Genomic DNA, 11,454 nt, shown 5'->3' with positions numbered 1-11,454 from the left:
GCGACTGATGAACGCTTCAACCATAGTTTGGTGGTTAGCGGTCCGGATACGCAACGAAAAAGTTTCGGATTCAAATTCTACTATCTGATTTTTTATAGTGATGCTATTCCTTATACTTACAAAATCAAAATAAAAAATAAAATGTACACAATATATATATATGCAAAGTAAGAAAAAAATACAATATCTGCATCTCAGAGGCTGGGGTTGGGTTGGAGTACAGCAGTTATGAGGTGTGTATGTAAAGATCTAAAGGCGCTTCAACACAATTCTACATGGTACCGAGTAGAAAAAATAAAGCTATATGCAGATAAATAAGGAAACAGATGCATATACGTCCTCTCTGTTCCCACCCAATCCAAAAACCGGTCACTCTCCATTGAAAGGTCACATAAGTCGAGTGTCTTTGATGTTGGTCTTATTTCGTTTCACGTTGCACGCATGCTAGTGCTTCCTATCCGGTATGCATTAGTAATGACAACGATAAAGACCTTTTGAAATCTGGTCAGTTTCTTGTGAACCTATATAGAACAGAATTTAAATTTTAGGTACAATTGTATTTCACTGATCGTAAGGGAATATCGAGAACGGTTTGAACAGAAAATACGCTAAGTGTCACGCCTAATACATTTCTCTGTTATGAATGATGGTTGTACGAATTAAAAATACCTTGGGCACACTCCATCACAAGTTCCAGAGCTACGTTGATAACAAAAGGGAAATCTGAAGGAAATGTACATATTGAAGATAGTTCATGGTGGTACAGTGAATACCGGATTTTAACTCACCGGAAAAGTGATGTGATATGGATAAGTGGTAAGAGGTCACAATGTTCCCCTCTCTATCTTCATTGTGTTCCTATCTTTACGCCGACACATATATCTGCATCTGGTTGAAGGATTGCTGTACAGAATCAAAGGGTATAGAAAAGCCGATGTCTCTAGGTATGCAATTCACTTATGATATTACATTCTTGAAAATCTTTTTGATATTTGTGGGATGAATCTCAACGTTTTTCCAAATGTAAATTTTTTAATAATAAATAAATCTATTTAACGCTTTTTAATGTGACTCAAATACGTATATGTGGCTGGATATAGGTTGTATTTTGATCATAGTTGTAATATTGCAGTGCAACCACAACCTCCCAATCTCTCCCCTAATATCGAATACAGAAGACATTGTCGTGCAACTGAGAGTATGGAAGCAATAGCTGTCCTTTTTGATACATTGTTTTTTATGTCTTACTTTTCATGACAGAGTAATATATATTTAAACAGACTAATGACTTCATGACAGAGTAATACATATTTAGACAGACTAATGATTTCATGACAGAATAATAGATATTTAAACAGACTAATGATTTCATGACAGAGTAATAGATATTTAGACAGACTAATGATTTCATGACAGAATAATAGATATTTAAACAGACTAATGATTTCATGACAGAGTAATAGATATTTAGACAGACTAATGATTTCATCACAGAGTAATATATATTTAAACAGACTAAAGATTTCATGACAGAACAATGGATATTTAAATAGACTAAGAATTTCGTGACAGATTGATATAAGTTTGGACAGATTGATAGTTTTCGTCAAAGATTGATAGAGGTTTTGACAGACTGGCATTTTTAACAGCATATTGATAGCTGTTTCGATAGACTGATCAAGCAACATTCATCAGATTTTGCCAGACTGTGTATTTGTTTTCTATTTCAAGCCTTTGTTTCCTACTTCAAGGAGGTATTATGCAAGCCTGCATCTAATATTAACAGAAAAAAAGAAACAGACTTTACATTTTTGTACAATGACAGTGTTCTTATAAGCTAAGTGACATCGTTAGGTTGGTTTAATTTGATTCTCAAAAGAAAATGCAGAAATTATACAGAGATAAATAAATTATAAAAGGTACACTTTCATTTTTTATTCCCATGTGTGAACCATTTAACGAGTAGATAAGGTTCATATCTGATTATGACGTTATTATGATTCAGCATATTGGATGTTAATATGCGGACACTAGTTTCTACAGATTATGTAGTTCATGCAATAATTCAGATGTACTGTATTTCTTCCCCAGGATAAGAAAGGATTTATCACGAACAAGTATAAAAGAAAACGGACTCCATCGTCCATTTTGATCGTCATTATGGATTACGCAGCTTTCTACAATATTTATGTTATCCTAAGTTTGTGTTTCACACATTTGCTGGGCTTTCTAGAGTTTTCATCAAAAAATGGCGAACTTTTTTCCATCGTCATAAACGAAGAAAGATCAAACGTTTTTGTTGGAGGGCATAATATACTGTATAACCTGACGCAGGATTTACAAGTCAGTCGCGAATTCGATGCTTGTGAGCTGGTAAACTCTAGGAGAGACTTTTGCGATTCCGATGTCCAGGTCGTCAAGGAAAACACTAAAAGTGATTACCTGATGGTATGTGGAACGGTAGCTTATGGTGCATGTGCGGCTCTGTACAGAAATGGTACATATGTACAATTCATGAATAGCACCGGCAATCATTCTACAGCAAAATACGTTGGCAGTAAAACATCCGTTATTGCGTTCTTTGGACATGACCATTTTGGAGACTCCCTATTGTACGTTGCCATGGGTTACGATGGAAGGCCTCTGGGATTGTATCCATATGTTATATCGGAACGTAAGATGCAAGAAATCAATGGCACATTTCAGTTCCTTTATTATGATCTGAGAGAAAGTTATGCTATGAAGCCTGAAACACTGAGCACTAGTTACTTTGACTTTTTATATGGTTTCGAGGACCGAAATCATTCATACTTTATTAGCAATCAGAACAATAGCCAAGAGAGCATCATCAGCCAGTCCTGCAAAGGAACCAGCGTCGCCAAACAATATATAGAAACAAAACTTACTTGCGGAGGGTCCTATTACATTACAGATGCCTTCTTTCTCGGATCAGACAAAAGCCCAAACTCGGACACACTCTATGTGGTGTTTTACGACCATGCTACTGACACATCCAAGCTTTGCTCCTACGCTCAAGAAGACATTCATGAATACTTCAGACATGCAGTCTTGAACTGTCATCAGCATTTAAAGATTCCGTGGATGGCAGATTCCCATACAAGTTGCAACCAACAGGTAGGTACTTAGTCAAGTAGCTTTTAATACCAGTAGGCTACCAACTTAATACCATTCCTTAAAAGACATCCTTGCAAGTACAGTCAAGATCAAAGGAACATAACTGAATGGTATCCTTATCTCTTACATGGCAGATCTGGTTATCAACACTAAAAAGCTCTCCAGTAATATCAACTTTGGCCATTTCAACAAAGTCTTTTATGAATCTCTGTGTCCAATGTACACGAGATGGAAAGGTAAAGGTAATTATAAAAAGATGGATGAATATAGGCACTTTAGATCCTTGCATGATACCTGGACCTTACTTTCTTAGTGGATAAGATAAGCCGTTAACAAATGACATGAAAATAATATCAGCACCAATATTAAAGTCTCATTTTGTAGATGAAGACCATAATTTGTAACTAATTTAGTTTGAATTACAACGTCAAAATTATATTATTTGCATTGATTATGACATAAATGAAAAGTTGGTCATGTGATGAATCCATTTAGTTATAATTAAGGCAATTAAAGAATTAAGTTTTATTTATTACTATGGGCATGACGTTTACATTTACAAGCGTGGTTTGAACAGCTGCTGTACAGGAAGGTCGTTTGCAATTCAGAAACAGCATGTAGAGCTAGAATATTTGATAAGAAACCCTACAATGGACTATCTGAAAATCACATGACCTAGAGATTAATAAAGAAACAAAAGCATTTTGTTTTGTAAGAAATCAGTTTCGCGTTTCGGCGAATAGTACTAGATATGACAAGCACGACACCACAACGATAGCTGTGTCCGTTTTATTCTAGCCATATGGATACTGTTGGAATGACAGCAGTCACATAAGACTTTTATAAAACGCAAACTAAATTAATTTCAAAAGTTATGTTGTAACTGAGTTTCTACACTCTTTCACATAATCAACGAGGTTTCTCATGAAAATAGATCATTTAGGGTTTGCTATGTAAATGTTACTTTAACTAGGTATTTTGATATGAAATATATATTGTAAGATTTACATCACTGTGTACACACAAGCTGCAATTGTTAGTCCTTTAAGGGTTATTATTCCAGCTTTGTTCAAGTCAGTCGACGCCTGAGAAGACAAATATGACGCAACGACAAGTCGGTATCGAGAACGTATGCATACTGATGGAACAGATCAGATAGAACAGAGAGAAGAACGGTTTTAATTCACAGAGAATGGCCAGATTTAACGTCAAGATAAGATCCACAGTGTCACTCACCTAGCTGAGGAGGGACAACTTTCATCTGGAGTAGCCGAATTAAAGAGCGACGTGAAGCTGGTGTTGGTTTTGCGACCAAATAACAGTTAGTTAGCAAATTCATAAATCTCCGATAAGGCGTGAATGACAGACATCTGCCAACGAAACGCCCACTGTCTGGAAAATATCATGCAACTCTCATCAGCACATATGCACCCACCATGACTAACCCAGATGAGCTCGAAGACTTGGAGTCTCTTATTGCAGAAGTACCAAAGGCAGACAAGCCCATCTTCCTTGGTGACTTGAATGCTAGAGTTGACATGGATCGTCAGACATGGTCAGGTGTCATTGGCAACAATGGCTTTGGCAAATGCAACAATAACGGACTAATCCTACTGAGCAAATGCCCTGAACACGACCTCTTAATCACCAACATATGTGTGTCAACGTCTGTCAAAACGAAGCAAGACTTCTTTGGATGCATCCACGCTCCAAGCACTTGCCGCTGATTGACTACGTTATCGTCAAGAGAAGGTACGGACAGGATGTTGGAGTGAAGAGGGCCATGAGAAATGCAGACTACTGGACTGACTATAGGCTCAAATATCCAAGCCCAGTATCCAGATTAAACCTAGCTTTATTGTTGTTGTTGTTGTTAGGTTTAACGCCACAAAATAGGTAATACATGGTGGAGCAAGAGCCCGGGAAAGCCCCAGAAAGAACCACCAACCCAGGAGAAGCTACTGGCAAGCTTTCTCACATACCAACATAGTCAGCCTAGCAAACGACCACAAGTCAAAATAGAGCGCAGAGAGCTGATAGGTCGCAAAATTAAAATTTGAGAATGTGAGCCATGTGAAAACGCGATACAATTAATATAAACTCCGTGAATGTCCGGGACAACTTGGCATTATTTGCAGGGTCGTTGTACTCAACCGCATCAGGAACCCTCGGTTCCACCTAATGTAAACAGTAAGATTGGTCGGATGAGAACGATACTCACATAATTCAAACCAGTTAGTGATGTCAAGGCCATCTTCTAACTCGAGGGACAAACAGCCTTATATAAGCATCATTTGTTCAAAATATCGAATGTTATATACGCAAATCACGAAAACGTACCAGTAAATTACAAGAGACAAATGAAGAAGATTATCTGCATCGGATATTATTTTCATCCAGCAGGCCGATGGTAGAAATTGTACTAGCAAGTGTGTCAGTGTCTAGTACTATGGTAGTAATTATACTAACAAGTATGTCAGGGTCTAATACTATGGTAGTAATTGCACTAACAAGTATGTCAGAGTCTAGTACTATGGTAGTAATTGTACTAACAAGTATGTCAGAGTTTAGTACTATGGTAGTAATTGTACTAACAAGAATATCAGTCTAGTACTATGGTAGTAATTGTACTAACAAGTATGTCAGAGTTTAGTACTATGGTAGTAATTGTACTAACAAAAATATCAGTCTAGTATTATGGAGTCAGTTTCGTAGATTACATATTTGGTCCAAGTCGTAGCACATATACCTGACGTCATTAACATTAATTTGCGATTAATGATGAACATGATATCATTCATTTCAATGAATATTATAAGTGGAAATACATAGAACAATACAAGTAGGAAATACATGAGTATTTATAAGCTGACTGATACGTGACTAGTGTCAAGTGGTATAAAGCATCTCTTCAATTATGTTCAGGTTACCTAATACCTCTTGCAATATTTGCTTCTTGTCCACTTCGTTTGTAGCCATCTTTGACTAATTAACGATGAATGGCACGATTACTTACTTACTTAACTTGAATATACGTCGCTTTCGCCAATTAGTCATTTGAGACGAGTTAATGCCCGCAAAGTGGGATAATTCATTAATCGTAGGAAGGGAAAAAAGCCACATCTCCTGCGCATTTATGCTCACATAGTGAGCAGATTAGTTTAGTACCAGTCGCAGGACAATTATGTCCCAATCGACTTTTATGGATGCTCTTGTGAGTGGGAATCGACCCAACACTCAATGTAATTAATTAATCGTGAGGAATGGAACGGAGCCTCGCTCCATCACGTATATATGCACAGCTTACTCTTTAATTATTGTGTCCGGAGTCTGAAAGGCAGGCGGGGTGAAAGTGACGCGCCCACGTCCAGCGAAGTCACCCTTATTATCCTTGGTATAGATTTGATCCCTAGAGGCCAAATAATAAAAGTGTCGTGCTTGCACAATTTAGATAATGGTTCTGTACTGTTATGAGAGGATATATCTACAAGGGCGATAGCTATTGTAATATATATATATATTTAGGATAGAGTTGTTTATTAGAACGTATAAGTTTGGGTCCAGTAGCAGTAATCTTATTTGTCGCATTGTGCAGAGGGGCCTGATGGCGTGGTTTTTGTCGCCTTATATCATCTAAATTGAGGTCTCGATGACAAATACCTATCTATTTGGTTGCCGCATTGTGTAGGACATAATAGTCTTGGGCTTTAGACCGCTTTATAATCTTACTTAGAGGTCTTAAATAAAAAGCCCATAAGTATTTAAGTGCGCATTATGCAGCTGGACCTGATGGTTTTGCGGTTATGACCACCTTATAGTACTACGTTTTGGGTTCTAGATAATTGTATATCGTGTTATTAAAATAATTAATACCCGATGGCTTATAGTTTGTCACCTGATATATATTTAATCATGATTATTATTTCAGCATTATTTTGATAGCCATCGCCACCTGTAGTGAGATTTTCAGAAGAGAGGCATTGTTAGAGATTAGCATGTCTTTTATAAGTTTGTTATTATTGCATTGCTTCTGGTTAATGCTCCTATATTTCTGCACTGATTTTGTGGGTTTTCTGTTCCTTTGCTTTGATTATTATTTATGCTTTTTTATGATAAACTGTCACCATTTGCTTATTATTTTATGTTTCACTATGACCATTTGCATTGCATTAATTTGAGGTATTGCACCCTGTTCAGCTGGCGTACAAGCGGCATGCGTTTTGGTCAACATATGTTAGATCCGAGTCTGTGCACAGGCAGAACCGGGCCCTACGCCACCCGAATTCCCTCGTCTCCCGTCGGTTGACACCACTCATGCCCCCTTAAGCATGGCCCGCTAGATCCAGTACGAGTTACGGGGTATGAGTCAAATTAGGGGTTTAGCCGAACTGAAGCCTTGAGAGTTAAAATATTAGCCTGCAGGAATTTTCGTTTCATAATTCGTAGATGTTCAGTGGAAAATTGTGTGAAGCTGGATATTTGTTTTCGTAAAAACCATTATTGATGATATTCAAGTGTTGTTGTACTTGTAGGTTTAGAATGTCGATCCAAAACTCTGTTTGATCTCCAGTGACATTTTAGACTTGTATGGGATGAATCATTTCGACCAAAGCCACTTCCCAATGGACTTCATGATCCAGTTGGATGGTCTGAACAAAATTTGGCCGTGAAACAGCACGAGGTTATGTGGGAAGTACATCCATGGAACTGTCGGTGGGTAAAGTTAAGTAAAATTAATTATCCATAATTCCAGAGTTCTGCTTTCCGAGGAATAACTCAAGGTCAAAGGAGATTCCAAATGAGGGATGTTACTTTTGGGCGGCTGACTGGCGTTGTCCCTAAGCCTACCGTTGTTGCTGCTGGTAGAATATTTCAGGGAAAGATTGGCAAGAAGGTAACCGATGCGGCCGCTCAGTAAAATGGTCCACAATGGTTTGTCTCCTTGTTGCAAACTCAAATTGGCAATGGGGGCACCGATGACACAATACACCACAAAGATTTGGCAGGAAAAAGACAATTTGCGTGTTAGGCACACGTTCTGCACACCACAATAACAGGGGTTGCTTTTGTAGATCTTGCAGAAAAGAAGGAGTGGTCGCTAATTTTGCTGAGGCTTTGTTGCACGGCATGATGGTCACTTCCTTTTAAAGTCCATGACTTGCGAAGCGTCGATCCACGAATAGAAACTGTGAGAATATCCTTTTCAACGTACTTTGACTTCTTTGACACGACGTTTTCCAACTTTACGGGTTCTTCGATCGAGAATGCTTTCGATGTCGTACAACTCGTTCTCTTTTTTGGTCACTCGTTGCAACTCGGACAAGTAGAAAGTTCCTCTTAACACTTCACCGTTCATGCCTTCCAGTTTATAGACGGCAAGATGACGGCCACGCACTCGTCCAGTGACATGAAACAATTCGGTGGTCCAGTTCGGTAAGCAACCTTTGTCGAAAGTGCGTTTAGCTTTTTCAATGCGTACCCAATCTCCCGTCGTCAACAGTTCAGGTTTCTCGGGGATAGCATCAGTCGGGGACTTAACAAACAGGCGCACAAACACAGTTACTTCGTTTTCTAGAGTTACTTCTTCGATTAATGCTAAGATGGTAAGATTGATTGTACGCTTTAACCAGTCGCGGTAAAACGTTGATGTACTTGAGATGCGATAAAGATGCCCACATGCGTGCTTTTAAGGTGAGCTGAAAACGTTCCACGATTCTGGCTTTGGATTCTGGATTCTCGTCGGTGAAAAAATGAATCTATCTTTTCTTCGATCTCTTTTTGAAAGCTTGGTTCAGAATTTTTTCTTTCTTTTCGGTTTGCAATTGAAGAGGGTGACGACCACTTTGTTTCAACACCAGTTTTAGAGCTCGCACTAACTCAGGGCTCGATTTGGAAGTTAAAAGTACGACCTGGACAAATTTGGAAAAGACGTATATGACTTAAAACATATATTTGTAGCCACGATTGTAGGTGGCCAGATGATAGATATCGGCTAAATCGTTTTGCCATTGATGATCGATACCCTCCATTTGGGTGCGACTTTTGGAAATATTTTGTCGCATGGGATTGTGTAATGTGTACATGGATTGTTCCTGTAACAGCCGTTGCACTTGAGGTCAACGTACACTTTACAGTCGGGTTTCGGCACCGCGATACAATTTGTAAATTCCTCTGTGACTCGCACGATGGGTTGGATCGTAGTAAATGCTGACTAACAAATTCTCCATCATGACTCTCTCTTCAATAACTTACCTGGCGACGTGGTTTGGAAACGGCTTGGAGCGTCCGACGTACCACAGTAGTAGAAATCGAAGGTAGTGGTGGTGGCAATGGAATGGCTTTCTTTTTTCACTTCTGCTTTCCTCTCTTTCTTTTTCACTTCAATCGAAGGTGGAGTAGACATCATGTTTTTAAACAAAGCTTTGAGTCCTTCTCGTTGGGGAGTGGTGAATGTGTTCAGCAGAGATGCTGAAATCTTACTATGGATGGGAGAAGCTGACAGTGTTTGAAAGACTTCTCGTGCGTCTTTTCCCTCTGGCATCCGTGTGGCTGCCTTTGTGATGGTCAGTGGAGGTGGAGGTGGCGATAGACTTTTCATCAGGGTCTTAAAGTCTTTAAGAGTCGCTTGAACTGTTTTGTCTAAAGCTTGCATGTGAAGCAGTTGAAGTCGTTGAAATCGTTGAAAAACTTGGCCTTGCCGTTGTAATTTTTCCGCTCCTGTCAAATCGTTAAGATCTAGCAACGATTGAAATTTGTGTTGTAACTGAGACATCTCTGTCAGGTAAGAATTGGGAAGTAAATGCGGGGTGAGTTGTTTTTGCCAACGATGTAATTTCACACGTACAAGATCTTTTCCCAAAAAGAGTTCTTCTTGATCATTTTTATAGTCGGCCGATGGGTAAAACATCTTCCGGAACTACTCCCAGCATTGTTCTGGCCAGTCCTTTGATCAATGGTATAATCAACATGGGCAATAGTCCTCCGCGTTGCACCACTATTTTTTTTTCATTTGATGGATGGGGATTTTGTTTTTAACCATCTGGCGAAGAACGTTTCGAGGTTTAGCTAAGTGGTTTTTCTTATGTTGAGATAAGGTCGTTCCCTTCAAGACATTCATGCAACATTCGCAAACGGTATCGATTATGTCTTTTGAGGCGGTTTAACTGGTTTGCTTTCGCATGGGTGGAGGCGATTTGGATAGGACCGACAACACGTGTGGCTAAACGGGGAGGTAGCCCTGTCCTTTTGGACAGAAGAGGGAAGGCTTCTTGGTGGTGACATCATAATTTGTTCAGGAGCAAAACATACACTGAAGTCGATGACCTGGCACACGTCCTTTTATCTTATTTGTGTAGTCATTGTTGTATACAAAACTCTTTGAGCAATTGCTCTGCCAGTGAAAAACCAAATTCTCCCTTTTGCACCAACCTCTTTTTCTTGGGTTGACTATGTTTGCCCAGACGTTTCTTTCGGATGTTGGGCTAAACTACGAGACTGTCCTTTTCCTTTTCCATTTTTGGCAAGAGATTGACGATGATGGTTTTCACTTCTTGGGGGTGACGTTTGTTTTCTTTTAGAAGCACAAAAGTACTGTATTCCATCGTCTGGCACGGTTCCTTTTTATTATGGAATGCGTCGTCACTGATTGTCGGTACGTCATATCATCTTCATGGCAGGCATCACTTCATCGCAACGGACTAAATCGTAACAGTTCTTGCTTGGACAAATCCAGTAATCTATGTAACATTCTCGATATCTCTTGGACTTTGATTTTTGGGGGAAGATACTTTTTAGCGGCTGCTTCTGCGGCTAAAGAGGAGGAGGAATAGGTCATCACCGCTGGAGAAGAAGTTCTTTAAGACACGGGTTTCCATTTTTGTCAAATTAGGAAAGAGGGGTGTCAACTCGGTTTGGCTGGAATCACTAGCAACGGCTAAGTGGAAGACACGGTCACAGCAGGTCGTGGCATGTAAATGTAAGGTTGCGTCCGGGCCGCTGTTTTATTGTGACATTTCTTTTTCTGAAGCCTTGACCTGGTCTTGGCATCACTTCTCTTTTTCTTCTTTAAAAGCTTTGGTTGGGGATAGGCTTTTTTGTTGCTGGTGACTACAGGAGCGTTTAGATTCCATTTTAAGAGGGAGCGAATGATGACAACACCTAGAGTACCGCTACCTCCAGGTTTCAAAATGATTTGCTTTTTGGTGTGCGTGTCGATTCGGGGATCTGATAGTTGCGTCAAGAATAATTTGTGTTTGTCAAAAAAGCTTTTGGTTTGATGAGGGATGTGAATGATGCATTGCAGTAACTGACGCTCTGTCC

The 11,454-nt window shown here is 39.3% G+C and overlaps 1 protein-coding gene across 1 annotated transcript in view; it reads left to right on the top strand.

Moving 5' to 3' along the window:
* The first annotated feature begins 842 nt into the window (after window positions 1-842).
* LOC149789074 (hepatocyte growth factor receptor-like) overlaps window positions 843-11,454 on the top strand; it is an 84,317-nt gene continuing 73,705 nt past the window's right edge. Inside the window, exons 1-2 of the mRNA XM_089975256.1 lie at window positions 843-944; window positions 2,092-3,135. Of these exons, the coding sequence (XP_089831382.1) occupies window positions 2,161-3,135 (975 nt within the window). The 5' untranslated portion in view covers window positions 843-944; window positions 2,092-2,160. The remainder of the gene's footprint in view (window positions 945-2,091; window positions 3,136-11,454) is intronic.

This window comes from Sinohyriopsis cumingii, chromosome 11 (assembly GCF_028554795.1).
Source record: "Sinohyriopsis cumingii isolate HCF-2022 chromosome 11, ASM2855479v2, whole genome shotgun sequence".
NCBI classification, from domain to species: Eukaryota; Metazoa; Mollusca; class Bivalvia; order Unionida; family Unionidae; genus Sinohyriopsis; species Sinohyriopsis cumingii.
This window is presented reverse-complemented; position numbering and strand designations above follow the sequence as displayed.